A 25,449-nucleotide genomic window follows, 5' to 3' on the forward strand; every position below is an offset into this window, starting at 1 on the left:
GCCCAAAGAGTGGACAATGCAGTCTGCTACAGGCACACGTGTTCTTTATCCTTCCTGTGGCTCTGCAAGTACTCCGGGGATAGGCCCTGAGAAGGACCACAGCATGTGATATGCTCTTTCCCTTAAAACACCGAGTTCTTCATATTTTTTTTTAAAAGATTTAATTTATTTATTCATGGGAGACAGAAAGAGAGAGGCACAGACCTAGGCAGAAGCAGGCTCCATGCAGGGAGCCCCATGTGGGACTCAATCCTGGGACTCCAGGATCACGCCCTGAGCCAAAGGCAGATGCCCAACCATGGAGACGCTAAGTTCTTTAGTCAGCAGTTACCTAGTTTTGTCCACCTCCTTGTGATGGAGAGAAAGGACCTCTCCTCTCACCTTCTAGAGAATCAAGGAGTCCCCCAAGCAGTAAACTGGGAGGGTTGACAGCATCCCCATTCCCTTCCTCCCCAGAGAGGGCCAGCTGTGGATCTGTCCCAGGGACACGGCCTTGTCCCAGGTGTAGACCAGAGACCCTACCCCTCCTTGAGCCGGGCCCTGCTCTGTCCGCCTGGCCTTCAGTCAGCCCCTTTGCTGTCCCGGCTTGGGCCGGCTCAGACACGTTGCTGGGGACGGGAAGCGTGCACACAGCCCTCCGGATTGGCTTCCCTTTCTCCTTCCATCAGCTGGCAAGGGAGCAAGCAGCTTGGCCCGGCAGGCTGGGACAAGTGGGCAGAGGGAGGACACAGCTTCTAGGACACCAGCATGCTGCTGCCTTACCCAGCTGGGCCAGAGAACTTGGAAAAGTCTTGCCTTTGGGCTCATCGGGTTCTCCCGTCCTTGCTTTTTCCTAACGGGGTCTGTAGCTGGGACTTGGAGCATATGGAGGAGACCGGCATTTAACTGCCCATTATCTACTCACTGGGACGGCACTTGCTGCTCATCCCACACCATCAGGCACATGTCTGACTGAACAGATGGATGTCACAAAGCCGTCAGCGTGCCAGTAACCCCGGGCCCTGGCAGGCAGGCAGGGGGCACTTGCACAGGGCTGGGTGCTTGCAGGCGCTGCCAGGCCAAGCTCTCCCCGACCCAAAGGGCAGCAATGGAGGCCTCGCGGCTCATCGACACCCTCTTTGAAGGGCAAGTGTCCCCCAAGCAGTGGCTTCCCCAGCGCGGGGTTACCGCGGGGTACTGCTGAGCGTGGGCCAAACCAGCAGGAGCCAGGCCTGCACGCAGGAGAGCTGCCTCCTTCCTTTGACGTGACTGATGGGACACGCAGCGCAACAAACACAAGGGCCCAGAAGATGGCGACAAAGGCCGCTCAGTGTCGCTACTCCAGCCCAGCCAGAGCCCGGGTGGGTGACCAGCCGCTGAGCCTCCACCCGGAGCCCGGAGCCTGCTGACTTACACTGGGACCCACTGGGGTGGGTGCACGACAGAGGCCTCAGTGCAGTCGCATGACACATGAAAACCAAGAGGCCCCAACCGAAAACAGGACACCCTCGTCATGATGAATGAAGCAAAGGCCACAAAGTCTCATCTGTGCCCTGGACTTCTGGTCCCTGTTCAGCTGCGGCTCGGTCCACGGCTTCTGGAGAAGCCAAGGTCTTGCCTACTCGGCACACTGATCCTTGTATTTAAGGCTTAAAATATCTAGACATGTTCCTTAAAATAGCACTGAAGACCATTAAACTGAAATGGGCTCTAAAGTGTGTGATTAAGTTCCCTATAAATTCATGTGTCCTTGAAAGGGATTTTATTATCTACCTAAGAACACAGAGCAATCCTCTAGCAATTTGCCAAGCAGCCTTTCTGAGCCTTCTGGAGGTGAGGAGCCTCCTACGGTGGTCACAGAGGCAGCGCGTGGGAAAGGAGGGGGAATCACGGCGCAGGGGACCGAACACCTGGCTTTCTCGGCGTCCCTAAGTTGAGGAGGCTATGTCTTGGCCACGACTGCCTCTACTGGCCCTGCCCAGTGTCCGTGTGTACAGCCCACCACCCGCACCGCATTCCTAAAAATATGATCTCTCTGGAGTTCAGATGTGGAACTGACGGGATGTGCGATGCTGATGTGTCCATGTGCAACTTTTACTCGTTAGCTACTGCTGGGTTGCTTTTCTCTCTTTTAGATGACAATGGCATTAACCTTCTGGGGGAGAGGGGAGAAAAAGAGGCCGAAATCCCCTAAGTAAGAAAAGCTCAAACTCAATTGTTTGGTGGTAGAAATACGGGGACTCTCAAGAGGTTCCAAAATTTCATTTTGCTCATTTTGGCAGTGCCCTTTCTCTGGAAATCTCTACCGGTCTTTGTAAGGAATTGAGCTCGAATTTATTCTTTCCTGCTCTTTTCCTTGGCCACAGACAGAAACAGGGAGCATCGAACGGAAGGCAAAAGCGGGATTCGAAGCCACGAGTCAGGACTCTGCTGACTGACCTGCCGGGCCTGACGATGGAAACGGAGTAGCTGCTGGCATCACTCGCAGCCCGTCCTACCCAGCGATGCTGTGCTGACGCTCCCACGCCGCCCTTTGGAGCAGCGGTCGGAAGCGCAGGGCCACGGCCCAGTGGCCACACACTCACCTCCTCTCCTGGGCTGATCTCCTGTACGGCGCGTACTTCGGCCAGGGTCCCCTTGTAGGTGACGATGACATTGGGGCAGCAACTATGGTTCATCAAGGCGACACTGTCAATCAGAAGAGAAAACCCAGTTTTCTTAAGAAGGTAGACAGACTGTTCAGGCCCTCCTTGGCCGTTCACTTCTGAAGTTGCAGGAGCAGGATCTTAGTAGGGCGTTTAAAAAGAAAAAATCTACTAGTTGGCCATCACAGCCTCAGAGGTTGTCCTGCCTGTATTTATGAGCGTTTCTAACATCTCTAACAATACTGAAAAGCGAAATTCACAATTCAAAATGGTGACATCTAGGCCAAAAATAAAAAAAAACACACACACACAACAATAAAAATAGCAGCGATGATGAAGCCACGAATATTCCTTCCTGTGAGATGAAGGACTCAAAGCCCAGCAGCGGCTGCAACAAACCGCTCCTCCACTGGACGTTGCACAGGACAAACAGGTGCCATTTCCAGGCAGCTTTTTCTATTTGTGGATTCTTTCTAACGTGTTTTCTTCAGCGGTCGAGAAACCGCCACGGTGGGAGAGGCCAGCTTCCTTGGGCAGGGCTTGGGGTGCCCCGAGAGGCCCCGAGGAGCCCATCTGCCTCTCTCTGCACCTTGATTTCCTCATCTGGAAAATTGGGACATTACTGCTCCTGCTGCTCACTGTCTGCTTTTCAGGGATGGAGAGGACAGAGAGATTCGCCTATGCGAGGGGCTTTGAGCTTTCTGATTATATCAAGGTCAAAGTTCTGAGAACAGAAATTTCTAAACTACAGGGAAAAAGTGCTTGATCTCTGAAAATGCTGCCTTTGAAATCACAATGCCGATATGATTTCTGCCCAAAGGGATTTTTCCCCCCAATTAAAACTGTCTGGAAACTGGGGCTCAGATGGACACTCACATCCATATGCATCGTGGCTCTGGTGGCCAGAGTCACTTGCCTGAACCGTCAGCAACCAAAAGCCCTCTCGTGTTTGCCCCAGTGCGAAAGAGCAGAGAGCTGTGGAGGCCGGTAAGGACGCGCTGCCCCGGGTTTGCCATGCACAAGAGGGAGTGGTCCCCTTCCACCTCCTAGTTGCTACAGGCCTGCGTGAGTGAGGCATGTGGCTGGCCTCGAGCCTGGGAGGACGTGTGGCGACTTCCCTGTCTTATCCTTAGGAAAGGTCACCTCTCCCATGCATCACAGGCCATTGGCTTACTGACAGGCAATCAGGTCCTAGGGATCTCACAAACAAATACACAGAAGTGGTTATTAAAGGAAAAGCAGCTTTCTAGAATGTTTTGTAGAGGAACTATTCATTCATTTCAAGACAGACTCCTGGACATCTTTTTAATGAAGGTGGAAGGAGTTCACCAAGGCGAAGAACCTGAAACAGTTCAGGCTCTTGGTATCAGCATTCTCCTGCAATCACCGGGCAGGGTAAAACCTCAAACAAGACCACTCTGAACCCTGCCCTTAAGTCTCGAAAATAATACTAAGAGCAGACAGTCTTTCAGGCCTGAAGCTGTCGGTAAGAGCCTTCTAAAAGAGGGTCTGATGGTCTTTCCCTGTTTCTCCTTCCTTTCCCCAAGGGCAAAAGCCTAATAGAGCTCCTCCCCAAGACTCTTCTTTCCTCGCTATCAGAATTCAAACTAGAGATGACACTATTTTTGGCCACGGGGACATTACCACGTGAAAAAACTTTTTGTTTCGCTGGCCCGGAAAGCCTATGATTGCTCAGGAGACATGGGCCTGTACGGATGCTTCTCTATCTTTCAGACCCGTGTGACATGCAGACCCTGGCGGCTACAGACACACACACTGGGGGCTCACGCATCATCCACGGCCAGCGCGTGGGTGTTCCCTTTAATTGCTTCAAAACAAAGCTAGAGCTCCCCGTGGTATATATTAAGCAACATCATCAGTCTACAATGTGGATTCACTCGCACAGAGGATGCAGGGAGGCCTCCTTCCCTCCATCTGCGAAGTGAGGACTGGATTTCAGGGAACTGAAGCATTCTGAGAATACCCATTCCATCAGACACCACGGCAGAGCCGTTTTTTGGCAAACTCATGACAGAGCTATAAAGATCTCTGTTTGTCAACTGGCCAGCCTTTCTTGAATTACTTAAGTGCTCCTGAAGTCAAGAAAAATCCTGTGTCGTTCTTTGAAATTTTCCTGGTTCCCTACTTTAGCAGAGTCTCCCTCCCAAACTGTGCTGTTCCTACACTAGTATTTTTCGAGGAAAACAAACAGCCGCAGAAGCAGCTCATACAGTCTCTGCATTAACCTACAGCCAACTCTTGGTTGACAATCAGTGTCTCACTTTGAATGTAAGAAACCCAAAGATTTCCAGAACCAAAGACAGGCGAAAAGCAAATTTCCCAGCAGGGCATGGGCTGTTCTAAAATATTCTTTAATAAGAGCTCCATACCTAGCAGGACCTAACAAGCAACTGTTCTCTTAACTACTACCTTTGGATCCTTAAACGTATGGGAAATATTTTGAGATCTGGCGGTATTAAAAAGGTGTCTTAATTCACTTGGAGTTTCACGTCTGCCACATGCAGTTAGGTAGGTTATTTAAAAAAAAAAAAAATCTAATTAGTGTTAAGTAAGTAGAAAAGAAAAGAAGCGAAGTCAAACTCAGCCTACTCGGGAAATATTGCTGATCCCAAATGAGAAAGCTCTTCATCTTCAATTGTGAAGCCATTACAGTTAACCTGCAGGGAGAAAGGGTGAAAAAGAAAGAAACAGGTGAGCTGAGGCTTCTCTCTGGATAGAAACCATTTCTTTAATTTTGACCCTTGACAAATTAACTAGGAGGATGTTCCAGTTTAGTGATGTAAAAACCTTTCTTTCGGCCAAGGCATCCTGGGTTCAAACACAAGTGACCCACCAATCTCATGTGTAAACAAACAAAAGCAGATTTGTTAGGAATGAAGCACCTTTGGTGTAGCCGGCCTGCCCCTGCCACACATGGGGGTCCAAGACCACTGTAACCCCTAAGGCTCTAGGGACTGAAGTCTGGCATTAGCGTACCTGGAGTCCAATCGCAATTATGCCACAGATCAGCTGTGTGATCCTGAGCCAACCACAGAATCCCTCAGTCCTTGACTTTCTCCCATTAAAAAAGAAGCCATGACCCATGATGGATGTAATACAGAGAATCTAACTCTAAGAGGGTAGGAGACCCACTCCTTTGTCTCTTAATCTCTTCCTCTGCATGGAGCTTAACTGGATCAGTCTTTGACTCCAAAATCCTTCAGGCTGGAATGTTCTACGACCACTGGTCGCTTGATACCCTCCACCTCCTCCTCTCGCTGCAGAAGAGCGAGCGTGTTTCTTCATGAGCAAAGGCTCCTGTAAGCACAGTGTCATCACTGCTCCTTCCTGGGAGGTGGTGATGGGGTGTAAGCCAAACTGCATAGCAATTTCTCTGCCAGTTTTCCCTCCCTGCTGAAATATCCCTAGAGAAGAAAAGTGAACTTGCATGTTAAGAAAGATGCATGGGCCATAGTCCTTTTTTTCAAGTCAAATCAGGCGTAAGTGCCTCGCTAAAGCTATTCTCATAATTAGCGTTTAGACTAGATGTAGGCTGCACACCAAAAATACATTTCCCAACCATGCATATGTTCCCAGTGATTAAAATGCACCTCAATACTGTCGGAGGAGTGCAGTCACCTTCTGCTGCCAGCTGCTGCTGGGCCGCAAGTGAACCCATAACACCCTCCCTCGAAGCAGGGAGAGGAGAGGGCTCTGAGGCTGGAAGAGCGGACACACAGCTTGGGGTTGGGGGGCAGGACCAGAGGGTGGCCCGGGGCTGGAACGGCACTTTTCACTTTTGTTTTAGACTTCTCTCTGGGGATGCCAAATGTCCCTTCTCAAATTCATATATAAAAATATGTGTGTGTGTGTGTGTGTGTGTGTGCACGCATTGTCCACACACACACACAATCTGAGAATGAATATTATGATTTGATAAAGTCTCTAAAGGAATTACTTATCTCAGTTATATATGTGTGTGTGAGTGCATACACCTATCTATATCTCCTGGATTTTCTGAGTCAGTCCAAATGTCAAAGATTCTGAGTCATTTTCACCACAAACACACTTCTCCTTGTGAGAACAAGTGCTTTGATTTCTGGTTATGACAATAGGGTCCCATATCTCCTACACCAGCACTGAGAAGTCCTATCAGCATTCATTACTGTGATGGGAGAAAAGTCATCTTTTTTCACACCTAGAAGGGAAGATACCCTATATTTATTTCCTCTCTCCGGAGTTCTCATACAACCATGTCCCTTCTGGTCCAGAAAAGTCATATATCTCATTTATTTCTTAAATGGCAGATTAGTCAATTCCTCAACTTCCCACCGTCACCCAAATCCACTATCTTAGGACACTTAGGAAAATGTGTTATAAATCCAGGATAATAGGAAAATCTACTTTAACAATCATAACTGGAATCCATATTTTTTTCCAAGAATGGCATTTTTTACTGAAATAGAAATATATTCACAAAATAGAAATATATCTATATAACACAACGCCCATCAAGGAATTCATCCAACTAGTAGCAGTGATGCTCACAGGAGTTGAAGGCTTACTTCATCCTCTGTATGTGTAATTTTTCAAAGTGGAAGGATTATGGGTGCCTTTTAATCTTTTTCTTCTTTTTAATCTCTTTCTTTTTCGTATTTTTTTAAAAAATATTTTATTTATTTGAGAGAGAGAGAAAGCACATGCACTGGGTGGGAGGATGGGCAGAGGAGAGGGAGAAGCAGACTTCCCAATTAGCAGGGAGCCTGAGGTGGGGCTTGATCATGGGGAATTACGGCCTAAGCCAAGGATAGATGCTTAACCAACTAAGCCACGCAGGCACCCCCTTTTTAGTGTTTTCTTAAGTTATACATAGTCATTGTAGAAAATTCAGAAAATTACTCAACTAAAAAAAGCAAAAATTGGGCAGCTCAGCAGTTTAGTGCCACCTTCAGCCCAGGGTATGATCCTGGAGACCTGGGATCGAGTCCCACATTGGGCTCCCTGCATGGAGCCTGCTTCTCCCTCTGCTTGTGTCTCTGCATCTCTGTCTGTGTCTCTCATGAATAAATAAATAAAATCTTAAAAAAAAAAAAAAAGCAAAAATTTTCTACAACTGAGGAGATAACCACCTGTGAACTTCCACTGGATCTTTTTTAATATGTGTATTTTCATATTATAACACATTTTTCATCCTGATTTTACACTTACAGCTGTATCAACATTTTGCACATCCCTAGACATTTGTTGAAACCAAAGTTATAAAGGCTATATAAGCTTCCATCATGACGCTATGCCATAATTTATTTTCTAAACTCCTATACTGCTGGCCATTTATATTTCCTTTTTTGCTTTTGTTTTGTTTTGTTTTGTTTTTCAGTTTTAAAAAGAACTTTGCAACAGACAATCCGTGTGTCAATTACTATCCATAATCTCTGATTACTTTCTTAGGACAGATTCCTAGAAATGGAACTACTGGGTCAACCGGTACATAGGTGATGCTGATTCTGTTCTACGATGAAGATGGGTAAGCATCCACCCAAGGTCTTCTGTGGAGCTAGAGACTAAAATTCCAGCAGGGGAATGTAGCTGTGTCTGGAAGGTCACCTTCAACTACACATTTGGCTTGTAGGGAAAGCTGCAGGGTATGTAAGGGAGAGAAATCTGACCCAGCAAGTCATGCCCGGAAGAACCACCCTTGCCATAAGAGGAACATCTATGCAGCCAGACTATGTGCTGCCGAAGGATGATCCCTACACTTTCTTCATTTGTTCCAACCATGCCTATGTCTCAGTCTTTCCACATGGCAGATTTCCAGTGCCTCAATCACTTCTAAGTTGCTCTTATCTAGAAGTCTCTGTAATGTTTTAATTAGATCTGAGCTTGGTAAACCAAGACTTCTCTAAAGATTTCTTAGCAACCGTCAGTAAACACTTCCTGTGCCTAGACCCACTCGGGCTCCTCTCTGTGGAGACTGTCCTTCCTAGGGCCACCCGAGAGGGCCTCCCTCTTGGGAACATCTGGATTTGCCTGTGCTCTGTCAATATCGTGTTGGTAGGAGTAAAAACATTACTGTCAGAATGGAAGGTTTAAGAGAAGAAAGGTAAAATGTAATGTGGGCACCTCAAATGATCTTTTCCTTTCAAAGAGATTCCAGGAGGCCACAGTATTGGGACACTGGCAACCCCTCTGTTTTCAGAAACTCTTTCTGTGGTAAAAGGCAGAAGTAAGGTGAATTTCCTATGCACCACCCATCAAGGAGGGCCGGCTCAAGGTCTGCTCAAGGTCACCTAGCAGGGCTATGCAAAACAGGGTCTAAGAGGTCAACAGCCTTGTCGTCACAGAAGCCATCAGTCTATTTCGTTCATCTTTACCAGGTCTGTGTTGGGGAGAGGGAGTTGGGCAGGGAAAGGCTAGAGTAGCATCACCTGCTGCTAGCGTTCTTACCTGTGCAAAGAGTACCACCAAGCTCTCACTGTCAGGGAATTCAAGGTGCTTGGAGTAAAAGTGATGAAGAGCAGCAATGTCACTCTGAATCAAGTCTTTCTTCTCATTGTCTAATTTATCCAGATCTGTGGAGAAGCAAACCATTATTCGCCAGGTAGAAATCTCTGGCTTTCTAGCTACTTCCCTGTCTTACTGTAAATAGCATGGGGGGGTGGGGGGAATATGTGGAGCCCCCAGAAAATATTCTTCTCCCATTACTTGGTCTAACTGATAAATTCTAGGGTAAGAAAAGCATGCTGTTTCTTTCTTCTCTTCCTCTGACAACTGGAAGTCACTCGGGATGTGAAATTTCAACTGACCATTAGCAGGGAGGTCAGGAATGAGTGGCCAGCGCTGATAAGCAGCCTCGGGCTAGTCCAGTCCGCTCTCCCCACATTGGCCCTGGAATCCGTGTCATGGTCAAGAAACTGGACAGCCCTGATTTAATGTCTTTCAGTAGGGACATCAGCTGTTTACAGGACTGCAATTCAGCAAAGATACCAAAATATTCAGCATGCCAGGAGAGCCAGGAAGAGATAGCTCAGGATGCAGTAATTCATCCTGCAAGTTCTTACTTCCCTTAATTATTTCCTAGTAATCAGGTCAACTCAGGGAAAAAAAAAAAAAAAAAAGTTAGTCGTTTTTCAAAACAGGCACACAAATCAAAGTAAAAACTAGTAATTAAAATACCCAGCACCACAAGGAACACACCCTGCACCTTTCTCCAACCCGGCCTCGTCCATAGTAATGGGTCGCCAAAATAACTCCTCTGCCAGTCACAAAAAGACTTACGTGATTCAAACTCCTTCACAGCTAACAATTTCTCGGAAGGTGTTCTCTCTGGGTGGATCTTCTAGGAATTGGGAAGAAATCACACAGATGGGAGATTTTAACCACCAGGGCAAAATGTAGTGCTTTCGCTTTCACACCGACATAAAGAAAGAACAACGATTCCCAATGAAGCCCAGAAAACTCTCCAAGGAGTACTGCCAATGGGTGCTGACAATGTCTGCCCAACACCGAAATCAGAAGGACTATTTTGGAAAACTTTTTAAATTGTCTGCCATGTTCCTAACACCCTGATAGGGCCATCTGCACACAGTAGGCTCAAAGATGCCTATTATGGAAAAGAAGAGTGGTGAGAAATCAACTTTTTAGGGCCCTGACTTAAAAGGACTCTGAGTCTACAGAGGAACCATCCTATTTATTATTTCTCCTTCTAAAAAGGAACAAAATCAAACCCCCCATCCGTTTTACACTTTCTTTAAGCATAGGCTAAAATGATCTCAAATTCTGTGTTTCAAAAAGAACACTTTTGGTGGTATCTGTGAGCCCAGATTCACTTTAAACGTGTTGCTGGCTTTGTTCTAGACACCCCAAGAGGAGCTAACAATAGTAAACCTGCTAGGCTTTGAGAACATGAATAAACTTGGTGTTGACAAGAGTTCAAAAGCAGAGCTCAAGAGCTGGCCTGAGGCCGTGTCTTTGTAATCTGGCTATTCAATTTGGGGATACAGGTGGTCTAGCAGGGCGCTCTCACCTCCCTAGTTAACATGTTAAGCTTCCCCTTGGTAGTTGGGTAGCCGGTCTCCCCTAATCCTTTGCAAGCTACTAGAATACAAATGGTCTGGTTTTTCTAATCATCAGGTCCTACTGAGATGAAAAGATGGCCAGGTAACTTTTCATTTAATAGACTATCAGTAGTAATAGTAATTATAATAAAAGTTGAATGGAACTGGTATAAACTCATCAGAGCATTCAGACCACCCTCCTGGTGCCAAAACATTCCAATTGTTCTTTTTTTGGAGCAGAAATCTTCCATTCACAGGATACATTTCTGTAAGATTAGTTAAGTCATCTTGCCTGGGAAAGCTGTTCATTCAGGAAAGTACACCAGCTTCTTCTGAATTCTTAACCACAGCACCGTAAATGCCATCAGAGTGTGAGGTGGGGGAGGGGAGAACAAGCAGACTGGCCACCCCACCCTCCCCCAAATGCTTCCAGATCCAACCATGATGGCCTGTTCACCCTGACACCTCACCGGGTCACACACTCCTCCTACCCTACCCTTTCCTTCTGACCAAAACTTGCATATATTTAAAAATAACTGGTAGTAAGGACTCAAAGTTAACATCCTCTGGGGGCAAACAATGTGGATTTTTTTTTCTTTTTTTTTTTTTGGCCTCACCCTGCAGGCAACCCTTGAATCCTCCCGTTACCCAGAGTGGATGAAGTGGCACTTCAGCAAGCACCTGACCCACACCGCACAGAATGGAACAGTGACCTCAGAGTTTGGAAATGTTCTACTTCTGTTTATGTGGCCCACGATCCTAACTTGGGTTGGGGACAGATATGTGCCAATCACTACGACCACATTTGGCATAGATAGATAGATAGATAGATAGATAGATAGATAGATGAAAGAAAGAAAAGAAAGAAAGAAAGAAAGAAAGAAAGAAAGAAAGAAAGAAAGAAAGAAAGAAAGAAGATTTTAAAGGGAGGCAGGGTGGCAGGTATAAAAGAAGAGGTAGATGAAATTTCAGCTCTAAAAAATGTATAGGACAGAGGCCTTGCCACCAACTTCTTACTAGCAAGCACCTCCTTAATATGAGCAAGCACCTCCGTGGACCTATGCCTTCTAAGCTCCACACAACCTATTCCATTGTGTCACAAGGACACGTTTGATGGTGTTTCTCCCTCTTTTTTTAGTTTGCTCCTTTGGAGATCCGGCACCTCATTAGCCACCATCAGTAAGGACTGACCAAAAAACAAGGATACCGGTCCTGGCAACATCTTTAGAGGAACTGTTCGTGGCCATCATCTGTTCCCACTGGGGGCATCTCTTTCTTTACTACTTCTTTTACCCTCTTCCTCTCTCACCTTGCCTCCATTTCTACTTTTTTCCATTCCTTCTCCTTCTCTTCTCCTTTGCATCTGCCAAGCGGCTGTTCCATCCCATTCCTTGCCTGCCTAGGCAAGAGCAAGCAAGGAGACGGGGAGAAATAGGACACTGCTGGGAGGAGAGGCAGGGAGCACTGGGAGGCATCAGAAAGAAAGGCGAAACATCGCAAAGCTTCTCAGGCCACTCTGGTTCCCTGGAACACTCTAGTTATTGTCACTCGGGTCTTCATGTTTCGAAAGACCGTAGTTTTCTGTGTAAACCTGTCTCGTGAAGAGTTCAGAATGTAACAGCTGTGGCTGTGTTCCTGACCTGGGGTAAGTGACATCCTAGTCGCACGGGCAAACAACACACCGGCTTGTGCCTGCAGTGTTATTCCCACGCCCGTCCATAGGGATGTGACAGGAAATAGAGTCCAAGAATATTTAACAAGAGATGATCACCACAGGCCACTCATCTTTCTGACCTTTAAGAAAAAAAAGGAAAAAAACTGCACTTGAACATTATCCCACATCCTCACCTGTTTGGCCAGAATCCTTGCAGTTAGCCTGACAGTCTCTGAGGGATTCCAGTTTTCCCCAAAAACAACCATGGGAGAACATTCCAGCTTGTGCATGGGCCAATCTTCTTTCTGGGAAGGTCAAAAAAAAAAAAAAAAAAAAGATTAAACACACACACACACACACACACACACACACACACAGGAATAAAGTTCGAGAAGAGAGGATGATGCAGTAAGTCCTTCTAGTTAAGGTCAAGTGAAATGTGTTTCCTTTTGGAAAACACGATGATGCTCACAAAAGCTAGAGATAAAAACATCCTTTAAGATAGAGATGGTCATTCCTAACTCTGGGAAATGAACACGGAAGGGGAGGGGGGCGGGGGGACGGGGGGACTGGATGATGGGCACTGAGGGGGGCACTTGACGGGATGAGCACTGGGTGTTATGCTATATGTTGGCAAATAGAACTCCAATAAAAAAAATACCAAAATAATAATAATAATAATAAGATAGAGATGGTCGTATGACCTTGACTTGGGCCTGGCCAAGGCTGTTGGGAAGAGAAAATCTGCTTTGTGTTTTTCCATCAAGCATCTGGTGTCTTTCTGCAACCTCCCTCATTCTTCCAACCAACGCATACGGCTTGCCCTTATCTGTGGGAGTTGTCAGACTGCAGCGCTGAGTGATCTGGGGTATCAGCCATGGATCTGGCCCTGCTCCCTCACAGTCCTGTTCTGGTTCTGTTCTCACATCAGGGCAAATAACTGAGATCCGTACCCAGCAACTAGTCCCCTTTCATAGGTGATAGAAACAAAACACAAATGAAGGCTTTGTCAAGGGCCCTCAAAGAGCCTGCCAGAGACGACTACTGAGCATATTTGGGAATACAGACTCCCTGAAGACTCGTGTGATAACAGAGGAACAGTGACTGTGTTCCTTTTAGTCCTGTCTTGATGCCCTTATGCCCTGGGTTGGGGCACAAAGGGTATGTCCTCACTACTGGCTGGGTAGCGACACTGTGAGTGTGGCAGGGCGAGGCTGAGGAGGAAGGACACCGTGGTGCCGTGTGGCCATGGAGGGAAGAAGTCTGAGGAGCAGGGAGGACCCGGTGATGCCGTCGCTGGTGGCAGGGGTGCTGGGATACTGAGAACTGACTGCACATCATGGAGGCCATTGCTCATTGACATAAACCAGTGGTGTCGGCGTGATGGGGCCAGGAGCACTTAGGGGGCATATCCAGGGAGAGCCGAAGGGGTGGGGGGTGGGGGGCAGAAGGGTGGGGGGTGGATGACTTTTGAGGTGGGAAATGCCACAGCACTTGGTATCCTGAGGGGAGTCTACAGACACGCTCCCCCTCACAGGATGTAGGTACGGCCTTTGTCCCCTCAGCCTTCCCCACCTCAGGATACAGCTGGGCTGTTCTTTCAGATGATCAGGCTGGAACCCGGGGCCATCCTGGCTGCCTGTCTCCCCACTACACTCTACATTCACCCCTAAGCATACCCCCTTTCCCTGGCTTCAGGACAGATCTAGGACATAATCACCCCTCAACGCCCCACTACCTACCCTGCTGCAGCCCGGACACCTCCCCTCACCTACGCCTCCTACCCAGATGCCTGCTTCTGCCCCTGCCCCTGTAGACTAGGCTCAACAGAGCAGCCAGGGTGGTCGATCCTACTACACAGAACTCGTCTCATGCCAGTTCTCAGCTCAGAACGTTCTGATGGCTTCTCATCCCAGAGCAAAAGGCAGAGTCTTGAAGATGACTGATAAGCCACTCATGATGGAAGCCCCCTCCTCCGTTCCTCTGACCTCATCATCTCCTACCACGCTGTCTCTTGCCTCACTCCACGTCAGCCACATAGCCCCCCGCTGCTGCTCTTTACAGAGACCATGCAGACTCCTGTCTTCAGACCTTCCGCACTTGCTGTACTCCTGACTGATGCCGTCTTTTCCTAGACATCTATTTTGCTCCCTAACTCTTCTACATCTCTGGCTCAAATGTCACCTTGTCAAGATGACTGCCATGAACACCCTACAAAAAATGGCATATGCCCAGCACTGTCCACTTCCTTGCTCTATATTTCTTAGGTGCTTCTCACATTTGATATTACATATTTATCAGTCTTTTGGTCAGTATCTGTCTCCCCCCATTAAAATAAAGGAACTCAGTCTGGTGTGGGTTTTTTCCCACATCTATAACTCCAGAAGCTAGAACAGGGCCTGGCACTTACTATGTCCTCAATAAAGTTGCTGAGTGAATGAAGAGGTCCCCCAACCCTCTTCCCTCCACAAGAAGGAAAGACACGAGAAAGAAGGGCATGATGTCACATTTAACGTGCTACATGGTGCAGGCCATTGGCTCAAGTCCGGTACCAAGATGCTCCGCACAGTGAAATAACTCCATGCCGAACATAACTAAGAGCAGAGAGAGAAAGAAATGACAAGATATGCCCAAGGGAGAAGGGGATCGGTTTCTAGCCAAAGCCTGAAATGAGAGCATGGCAATGAGGCAAAGAGGGAAAGATCAAGAGGCCTTCAGGCCTTGGGATATCTGAGAGGGACGGGGACTGCCAGCCAGGGACAGCCAGATAATTACACGTGTGAGCACATGTCCAGTGGGAAACCAGGAATTCTAAGAGAAGGCCTTTGCAGGGCCTTTGACGTGCCGATTTCTGAACGGTAGGTCCTGTCACTGGTGTTCGACAACAATGACTCCTGGGAGAAGGAAGTTTAATACCTTTTCTTACCATGATGTATCTATCATTTATTAATGGAATTAATTCATTAACAAAATTAATATAAAATCAATGTGAATATAAATTAACACCCAACAATGACATTCACTGATGTGAAAGTCCTCAAAGGGAAGGGAACCTCACTATAAAGAACACTCTGGAAGGAGAGTGGAGTTTTGTCAAGTAAGAGGACACTGGCCTGGGGCTCAGGAAACCTGCATTCTTTTCCCTGCTCCGCAGCTATGTGACACTAGGCAGATCTCTTAATCCCTCTGCATCTGTACCCTTGGCTGTAAATAACATAATCCCTGAGTTACTTAGCAGGTCCAGAATTCTGAGGCTATGATTTTACACCTTCCAATGGGGATAATCAGATACGAAGCCTGAAGACCAAGCCGTGGAGGACCTGCATAGAGGGATAATCAGGCATTCGTGCAACCACGAAGGGTCCTCGTGGGGATCCAATCAGCTCATCCACGAGAAGCACTCAGAGCAGCACCCAGTGCATACGACACTCTCAAACACGTGGTAAACTGTTCATTCACGGATTCGTTCATCCATCCAATAAGCCTGCAACTGACCCTAGAGGGAGGGAGGGGAGATGAAGCCTTTGACTTTAAGTGGTTTGTGACTGTGTCAGAAGACATATATAAGAGCACCTATAATGTGAAACGGTCCCACACACAGCAGTGAAATCAGAGAAATTTATTTGATAAATTCATTGATAAATTCAAAGAAGTGTGGAATCATGTAAGTTTCATCAAGGGAAATTTCCCAAAATAAGTTTTCAGTTCCTGCTGGAAGATGGCGAGAGATGTGGCGTCAAGGGAGGAATGACACAGATGTATCTCCATGGCACACACACAAAAGAAGGGTGGGACGGAGAATAGCATCTGGCAGAAACGTCAGTTAGGTTTTGAGCATATCCTGACATGCCTTCTTCTATCATGGTCCACATACCATAGAGAACCTGATGGTGGCAACTTGGCCCAGTTTTGACTAAAAAAAATTGTACATAATCAGGTTGGACAAAACTGGAAAAAAAAATTAAGCTATCCTGGTGAACAGGAATAAATATTAACATTAAAAGTTTTTGTTTGTTTTGTTGTTTTTTAGTACTCGGTGGTTTCTTCATACACAGAGTAGTTTTGCAACCACTTATGCTTTTTAAAACATTTTTGTCAGTTTTTCTAAAATTTTTTTGAGTATTTTTCTTCAAAAGGCAAGCTATTTCTCCTGCCCTGATTGCATTCTTTTGATAATTTTATGTAAATCTGGATCCTACCACGCAGAAAAATAACACGCAAATAAACGGGCAGGAAGGACTCAGAAAGACATGTAGCAAAGTGCTAGTTGTGATTTTTCTCTGGAAGGACAAGATTATGGATACTCTTTCTGTCCTCGTTTCCGACTATACTTTCTGGTTTTTCTAAAATGAGCACAGATTATTTGTGCAATAAAATGAAATAATTAAGTCTACGTTAAGAGTAAGATGCAGAAATTTCTGTAACCCTTTTAAACTTCTATGCCATTTTCAGCCAACATAATAACTGCTCTGCATGATTTTCCTGTTTGTGCGTGGACAGAAATGCTGCAAGACGCATAAAGAGTTGTAAAATTGTCTCATGGTGCACCAGCATTTCCAACCCTAGAAGAAATGACTGGCTGTTATTTCATCCAGTTTTCTGCTGAGCGAATGATAATGCTGTCTTCCTGGTGAAGGAGATTGAGTTTTTATTGTGAAGTCCCCTTTTCTAACTCTTGCACCTGGTGTTTCTCATGCTCTAATGGAGCTTTCAAAACAGATGTACTCTACTTGGACAAATGCATGAAACTTCCTGAAATGTGGAATGTAAGAAAACATCATGGGATTTCTGCTGCCACCACCATTATCATCAAGAGGAAGAATGCAAAAGGAATCAGGTGCACACTGACCATCTCATACAAAGGTGGCCGGGGCTGCTGAACCCCCATCACAAAGACATGTGCTTTGTTCTATGTTCCCATGCAAGAGCCAGAGGATGTGCTCATTCCTTCAACCACACCTTTTCCTACTGGTGATATGAAAACATTCAGAGAAAAGAGTAATCAAGTTCAAGATGCTTCCTAGGTTTGGGTTAAGAGACCAACGTGAATTTAACCAGGATTGAACCTATGACTCTGGACCCACTCACTAAATCACCCATAACAACAAGAGGGTCAGATGAGCATTTCTTAGGCATTTTCTACACTTCAGTTACTTTCTCATCAATGACGAAAGTCACAAATTTTCACATATCCTTAGTCACTTGCTTCTCACACATTGCTTTTTGTGTGAGATAAAAACACACATCCCCATCAGGGCACGCCCCTTCTTACTTACGAAAGCACACTTGTAACCCCATCACCTCCACTTATGAATCACAGTTTCTATTTTTCAGTGTTCAGAAATAATACCCTGGAGAGTTCTACTCTACAATGATTCCTCTATAAAATAACTTTGTAAAACTCTTCTCTTGAACATGTCATGGTGCAATTTAATGAAGAAGTCTAAGAGAGGGAATAATATACTTAGCTTTCCAGGCATATTTATAAAAATAAATAGAGTTCATTAAAACACACAGGTTACAAAATAAGCCTAACTAAAAAGGAATTTCTATTTCTTTTATGTTTCCTCCCATTATCCTTTCATGCATCATCAATTAAAATCTTTCCTCTGGCAGGATCACACTGAGTCAAGTGAATGAAGAGAAAAGTAAATGGGACAAGATACCACCAAATTGTATAAAATAAAGCAAAATCCTACAGCACTGCAGTTAGAGAAGAGGGCCTGGGGAGAGTGTACGTGGTGGCTAGACTCTCCTAAGATGCCGTACTCCCCTGGAAAGAGGAAACCCTCAGGGAGGAGTGTGTGCCTTAGCACCCTTGGGAGAGATTTTCGGCAAGATGACACCAGAAGGGGCTCTCCCCTCCCACATCCACTGAAGGCCACTTCTCTGTCTTTGACATGTTCCCATAGTGTCCCATCTCCCAGAGGACCCTCAGAACCCCCAGCCACAGTGTTGGAACAGGGTGATGGCCCTCCGTCAGCAGCATGTGCAATCTAGTCTCCAGTTCTGCCACTGTGACCTTGAGTGGGTCACCCAACATCTTGTGGCTACTGTTTTCTTATCTACTGACGTGATGGACCTGGTAACCTTCACTCTGACCCTCCCGCACCCTGCTGTCTGGTGCCCAGACCTACACTCCAGGTGGGAGGGGTCTATGTCTGAAAAAGGCCCAGGTCATGAGAAGCACCCGAGGGCCCTGTTCTCTTAGGCGGAGAATCACTCCGTTACCAGCCTCTTACCATCCATCACTGCCCTGGTTTTGTGCAGCACAGTTTCCCCTCTGAACCCACCCAAGCACCTCCTTAGGAGGAACTTGAATATGTTTTTATCTGAACCAATCTCCAGATTCCTCCCTAATCATTTTATGTATGAAGCTCCTGAACTGCCATTTATTTCTAGGCATTTACTTTTATTAAATCCTAGGACCATTCTTTGTCATTACAACCCACCGCCCTGCACTCACTTAGTTGTCCAGCACTAAAGCATGGCAAACGTTGATGGCCGTTAACCTCTCCCTATAACAAAAGGGAACGGATGAAACAAGAGTGAAAAAATGGGTGAGTAGCAGGGAAGATTCTCCATCATGAGGCTGGACCAGCAAGCTGTCCTGACCTAGGGCCTCTGGACATGACTTAGCATCACAGAGCAGTACCCTCCACTCGAGGCTTCGCTGCCACCCAAGGAATCTCATTATGACTTGGCCACCTGTACAATGTGTCCATGGGAGGAGAATGTACAGATCGTCAAACTGCTTGTTATTAAGTGATACGCAGGCATCCTGGTACACATTGGCCAGGGTATTAGGTTAGTGGGAGCCCTCCTAGAGAGAGTGCCCTTCGCTGTGTGCTCACAGATGAGCTTTCTGAGTCTAAAGCTTTGGGAAACTCCTGAAGGGAAGGGGAGCCACAACGGCTACCCTGAAAACCCCACTGGACCACAATGGTTCATCAAAATAATGCCACCTACTAAGGCCTTATGGAAGATGAGTTAACAGCATGCTCAGAAGACTCAGAGATAACTCGGCATCTAATGCATTCTGGTATTTTATATTGATGCAGTGATGAACTGATTACAGCTTCATCAGAGAAGTTAAGATCCATTTTGGAATAAGCGTGACTCACAAAATGTACACCACCAGTGTTCTCAAGTTCTTGGAATCCATCCATTCTCTGGAGTGGAAAAAAAAAAAAGTCCCTCAATTCTAAAGTGTGCTGTATACTTTAATCTTTGCACAGAGTTACACTTTGGTCCAGCCTAAATTACTGTCATATTATTTTCTATATGCCCTCATACCTGTCCACAGTGTCAGGGTTTATAGGGAGCTTTCATAGCTCTCATATCACGAGGTCCCTAACATTTGTCAGGATGGGCACTACTGTCTTCATTTGTGTTTGAAGAAAATGAGCTCAGAGATGTCCTGTGGCTTGTCAAGTTCATAGTGCTGTAGGTTGCAGAGCTAGGCCCATCCCCTTCTACTATACCATGCACACTGGGTAAGCTCTATGTGATTTTACGATCTTGCTTCTCTAAAAAGCCAGAATGTAATGAGTTAATTGTTCTAGAAGTATTTAACTTAAATATAGAAAGAGCTAACTTATTGTGCCTGGAATCAAATCATGGAATTCCCAGGGCTCACTGATCTCCTAAGACTGAAGCAGTCCAACCACAGAATATTCTATTCACAACTGATAGGAGCAAAGTAGGATCTCTCCTCTTCAAAAGAAGGCACACTCCCTGAAAACTCAACTACAAGCCATTTATATTGTTGCTGTCACATAGGCTGACAACCTCGGGAAGCCTATCTTGGGGGACACAAGGGAGTGGGCTGTACACAGAGCCTGCAGAGCCAAGGGAGATGTTCCCAGGCCCCTGGCTCAGCCTGTACCTCATTCCAGCAAGGGGCCATTGTGACTGGAGCTCTGTGGTCAAATGGGAATGCTCTTTGAATATTTTCAGAAGCCAACTGCACAGGGAGAAGAGAAAGAAAGCAATGAAATAGTAAGTAATCAGAAGTAGATCAGGGAAGGGTGGTGGAGTATGGGAGGTAAATGACACCACATCTGGCCAGAGCAATGACAAAAAAAAAAAAAAAAGGTAAAGATTATGGAGAAAATCCTCCCTGTCACTTAAAGCCACTGTTTCATAATATTAGCATTTCCCAGGGTATATGAATAGATTTCCATTTAAAAAAAATAGACTAAGGAGGGTATACAGATGTCAAAGATCATATTCTCCCTAAATTCAAAGTGATAAACATGGAAAGCATTTTCCATGGAATACCTATGAACATTCAGTCGAACTAGACTATAGTAGACAAGTATGGAAAACAACACTCCTAGGGCCTCAAAGAGCTACCAAGGGTTCCTTCAAATTTCTCCTTAAGCTTCCCATTCCCATGTTATAGGATTCCCTAGAGACTTACCCACCAAACCAGATGGCCCATGTTCTACGTGCAACCAGCCTCCTGAGCCTGCCCAACCCTGGCTGCTTCCCTGCTTCCAAGGCACCAGCCCCAAGGACAGATTCGGAGGAGCCACCCTCTGGCTGTATAAGGGCTGTGCCAGGGGCTCACCTACGTCTAGCTGAACTCAGACTGGGTTTGAACAGACCAAGGACAACGTGTGGCCTGCTTATGGGGATTTATAATAATACAGACCTGTGACAGTAAAAATTAAAGTATTTTAAAGATACCATTTTCACATCTTTCATTTGTCACCTCTGCAGTGTTCCATCTGTTGCTGGTGGCCTTGGGGAGCAAACTGTCAACCTTGGCAATATACCTGCCTGCACCCAACATGCTCTCCTCATGTCTTTCCCCCTTCTCCGGCACCTGCATGTGGCCCCAAAGTGTTGCTATCTCTCACCGGCTGCCTGTCAGTCCTGGGCCAGCCCTCAGGGGTATCCAGGAACATCCTAGACCCAAACTAAGCTTCCCAGCTCTGGCTGCAAAAGTGTGCTGGGGATGCTGTGACAAGGAAAGGAAGGAGAGTAGGGTCCCAATCTTCTTAGGAAACAAGGCCCTCCCTACCAGTTGGCCCAGAACCTACCTGACACTCCACATTGCAGTAAAATGCCTGCTTGCATCTTCCACATTTGGACAATCCTTCTTTCCTTAAAAACAGAAAGGGCACTGTAGTGGCGAGAGGCACAGAAATGTGAAGCTGCATATTTTATCATGCAATAATGAAAGCCATCTGGTCGGAAAGCAGAGCCAGGATTCACCTTACCTTACTCTCCCACTGCTAAAGTGGCATTTTTCCCAAAGGAGAATTTTGACCAGATTCAGCCCTTGAGTAGGAGTAAGTTAGTCAAACAGTACATGCACCAACGTTTACCGCCCCTGACAGTGTGAAGGGCACCTTCTAAACTGCTGAGCGGTGTGCTCTTTGGCTCATGAGCCTGGCCTGGGACACCAGGGCTTCCACATCACCTGTGCTAGTACTCAGTAGTTTGGGGCAAGTCAAAGGCTTTTAGGTCCTGATTTTTTTCTCATCTGCTAAAGAAGGTCAGAAATAAATAAAACCATCTTGGAGGTTTGAACTCATACAGAGGATTGGAGGGCACCCGCACGGGGTGGGGGGGTGGGATGCAGTGTGAATGACAACCTGTACCACTTAAAGATGCAAGTACGGCAGAAGATGGAACGGCGTCTGTCAGTAATTCCAATGCTGCCCAGAAAGTGAAGTTTAAAAATAATGCAACCTGGGGGGTACCATCTGATTCTTGGTTTCATCTCAGGGTGGGGAGATCGAGCCAGGCGTTGGGCTCTGCACTTAGCGTGGAGTCTCCTTGAGATTTTCTCTCATCCTCTCCCTCTGCCCCTCCCTCCATTCAAAAAAAAAATATATATATATATATTTATGATATATAGTGCAACCCAGTAAGGAGTGACATAATCTTGGATAAAATATTACTGGATGCGACCAGTGTCTACACCACCTTGTTGATGTACTGTACTGAGTGATCCTTCTGCCTCTTTTTTTTTTTTTTTTAAGATTTTATTTATTTGCTCATGGGGGGGAGAGAGAGAGAGAGAGAGAGAGAGAGAGAGGCGGAGGGAGGAGCAGGCTCCACACAGGGAGCCTGACATGGGACTCGATCCCAGGTCTCCAGGACCAAGCCCCAGGGCTGAAGGCGCTAAACTGCTAAGCCACCCTGCTGAGCCCCCCCCCACTCCCCCCCCCCCCCCCCGGCTGCCCCCTTCTGCCTCTTTGTAATGACTTCAATACCCCCTTCCATTGCCATATTACTTCCCTGCTTCCCATAGAGGTCAGGGATTTTGTTGTTTCCCAACCATCAGGAGCTAGTGTGTTGTGTTAGATAAGCCAAAGCTCTTTTAAAAATTGTGAAGCCACTGAATTAAACCCCACAAGACAGAACCCTTTAAAAATGTGTTTGAGGCGGGGGAATAGCCCCAAGGTTAAATCAGAGCTCTATCTTAGGCCCCTAGCCACTGAAGCTGGCCTTCCACCTGCGGCAATGCCTACGGCTCGCCACGAGGGGCGCTCTGCTGCTGCCAGGGCGCTGCACTGCGCTGGAGGCCCCCCCACCCTCCCACCCACTGCGATGCACCCCTGGGAGCTGATATTCCAGAATATACATATAATCACGCTGCAGAGTCCTCCTCTGCTCCTTGTCGGCGAGCGGCAGTCACCACACTACTCCCACGGAATTGAGACTGTTCCAGAAATGCTCCTGTTGGAGCTAAACAGACTGCCTTGCAGCTTTCATGACAGCGCTCGGATTCCAAGAAGCAGACTGGAGAATGTGGGGGAGAAAAACACATCTTGCGGCTGAGGCATAAATAAAAATCCCAGAGTTTGCACATCTCAATAGTTTAAAAAGGAGCTCACTGATTTAGCGGAGTGTATTCTCTGGCCTAAAGTAACCCCCTTCCATTCCCGCCCCAAGGTCTGCCTGAAGGGATCCTGACTCTGACTTTGCATTTTGCAATAAAAGAGAAATGAGATGGATGGTCCCGGCCCTGCTGCATTTTACACTGAGGGAGAAAGGACGGAAGAGGTTGCTCAGGAAACAACTGTGAAGTGACTTGTAAGCAAGTGCTAAGTGATGTGGACCCTGAAGGCATGCCCAGGGGATGGAAAGTAAAGATGGGCAAAGCCAGAGAGGGGACTTTGAAGGTTCTTTCCAAAAACAGGTGCGTTTGGAAATAGATAATGGGCAGGTAGAGGCTGCCTCATGAAAATGTCCACCTGAAGCAGCCCTTCATTGAGGTTTGTTTTTGCAGGGGGAGAGGTCACAGAAGCTCTTTGAGATTTGATTGAAGCTATTAATTCTCCCAACAACCCACCTTCTCCCCAACCACCCAAAGCAACAGAAAATTTTGTGCAATTTCAAGGGCTCTGAGCCACTTAGAGCCCATCCTCGGATACCGAATGGCCTCTGAAACTAGAGTGAAGACCCCCAATACAAAAGATGAGAAAACTATCACAAAAATATCTTTATTAGCTCTAGACCATACCAAAAAGCAAGCCTTAGGTGGCCCATCCTGCACAGAGGCAAGCAGTAAAGTTAATACGAAACCACGGCTTATTTTTAGCCTCATGGTAACATCCCAAGGGAGAGAAAAAGCAAAATTGGGCTCTCGAGAGCTGAGGAACAACTCCAGTGGGATTTCATGAGAGGCCTCATTCACCCTACAGTTACCAAGTCCACAAGCCACAAACAAGAGACAGAAAGAAGAGGCTACCTTTTAGGTGTTGGCAATTTGTTGTGTAATTTCTAAAGTCTCTCCCCGTGGTTCTCAAATTGTGGTCTGTAGACTTCTGGGATCCCAGGGACTCTTTCAGGCGGTCAGTGGGGTCAAAGCTATTTCCAAAATAACACCACTATCTTGACATTCGCACTGCAGCAGGTGTAAGGTGTAAGGAAGCCTGGAGGGTAAAACTTCTAGAGCCTTGATAGAAATCGAGGTACGTGTCCCTGTGTTCATGACTTCCACAGGCTCTGAGCAAATGGGGGAAAGGCCAGTTTTACTTGAGAATGTCCCTGATGAAGCAGTAACAAATAGTAATTGTGTTAACTCGTGACCCTTGGGTACGTCTCTCTTGACACGCTGTGATGAAGTGGGAAGAGTGCATCAAGTGTTTCTTCTGCATCCTGAGGCATGATGGTCTCTCAGGGAAAAGAGAGGGCCATCATGTGTGTGCTCTCTTGAGCTTAACAATTTCTCAGCTGATGAGATTGGCGGGGATATTAACAATTGTGGGGCTTATTTTTATACGGCTTGATGAAATACAGCAACTTGGACAATTTCTAGATAATCCAGTAAACCAATGTTTTTCAAATGACACGCGTATATTTTAAAAATCACGCACGGCTAAGAAAGTCATTCAAAGTGCAAGACAGACCAAGGCACTTCAACGTAACAGAGTCCTTTATAAGCTCACTGATAGGGCTTCAGACTGCACATTGTCTACTCTTCAAGACAAATTCACTTTAACCAAGTTTTAGTGCTAAATCAAAATATATTCACAATGAACTGAGAAGGCCACTAAAATATGCCTCTCTTTCTGATTACCGATCTACTTGAGGCTGGATTTTCTCCACATATTTCAACCAAAACTACATAACACCACAGACGGAATTCAGAAGCGTACTTGAGAATCCAGCTGTGCTCTGGAAATCCAAACATTAAAGAGATTTGTAAAACTGTGGAACATCACAACTATTCTCACTAATTCTTTTTTTTTTTTTTCTGTAAAATAGTTCTCATACAAATACATTATGCTGGCAGCGATAGCTGTTGCCATTTTAAATTAAGTACTTTATAATTTTAATTTCAAATATGGTAAATATTGATAAACATAGCCCATATGAACAAAAGCTCTTTGGAGTTCTCAATTTTTAAGACTATAGAGGAATCCTTAAGACCAAAAATATATGCTTGGGGATCCTTGGGTGGCTCAGGGGGTTAGCGCCTGTCTTCGGCCCAGGGCATGATCCTCGAGTCCTGGGATCGAGTCCCACATCGGGCTCTGGGCATGGAGCCTGCTTCTCCCTCTGCCTGTGTCTCTGCCTCTCTATCTCTCTCTGTGTCTCTCATGACTAAATAAATAAAATCTTTAAAAAAAAAAAAAGACCAAAAATATAA

General features: G+C 46.2%; 1 protein-coding gene across 1 annotated transcript in view; it reads right to left on the reverse strand.

Moving 5' to 3' along the window:
- The window catches only part of SMYD2 (SET and MYND domain containing 2), a 49,042-nt gene that overhangs the window by 6,564 nt on the left and 17,029 nt on the right, over positions 1-25,449 (reverse strand). Inside the window, exons 2-7 of the mRNA XM_026001113.2 lie at positions 21,383-21,446; positions 12,527-12,637; positions 9,900-9,960; positions 9,069-9,193; positions 5,235-5,302; positions 2,565-2,667 (exon numbers count right to left, since the gene is read on the reverse strand). Of these exons, the coding sequence (XP_025856898.1) occupies positions 2,565-2,667; positions 5,235-5,302; positions 9,069-9,193; positions 9,900-9,960; positions 12,527-12,637; positions 21,383-21,446 (532 nt within the window). The remainder of the gene's footprint in view (positions 1-2,564; positions 2,668-5,234; positions 5,303-9,068; positions 9,194-9,899; positions 9,961-12,526; positions 12,638-21,382; positions 21,447-25,449) is intronic.

Source organism: Vulpes vulpes, chromosome 13 (assembly GCF_048418805.1).
Source record: "Vulpes vulpes isolate BD-2025 chromosome 13, VulVul3, whole genome shotgun sequence".
Lineage (NCBI taxonomy): Eukaryota > Metazoa > Chordata > Mammalia > Carnivora > Canidae > Vulpes > Vulpes vulpes.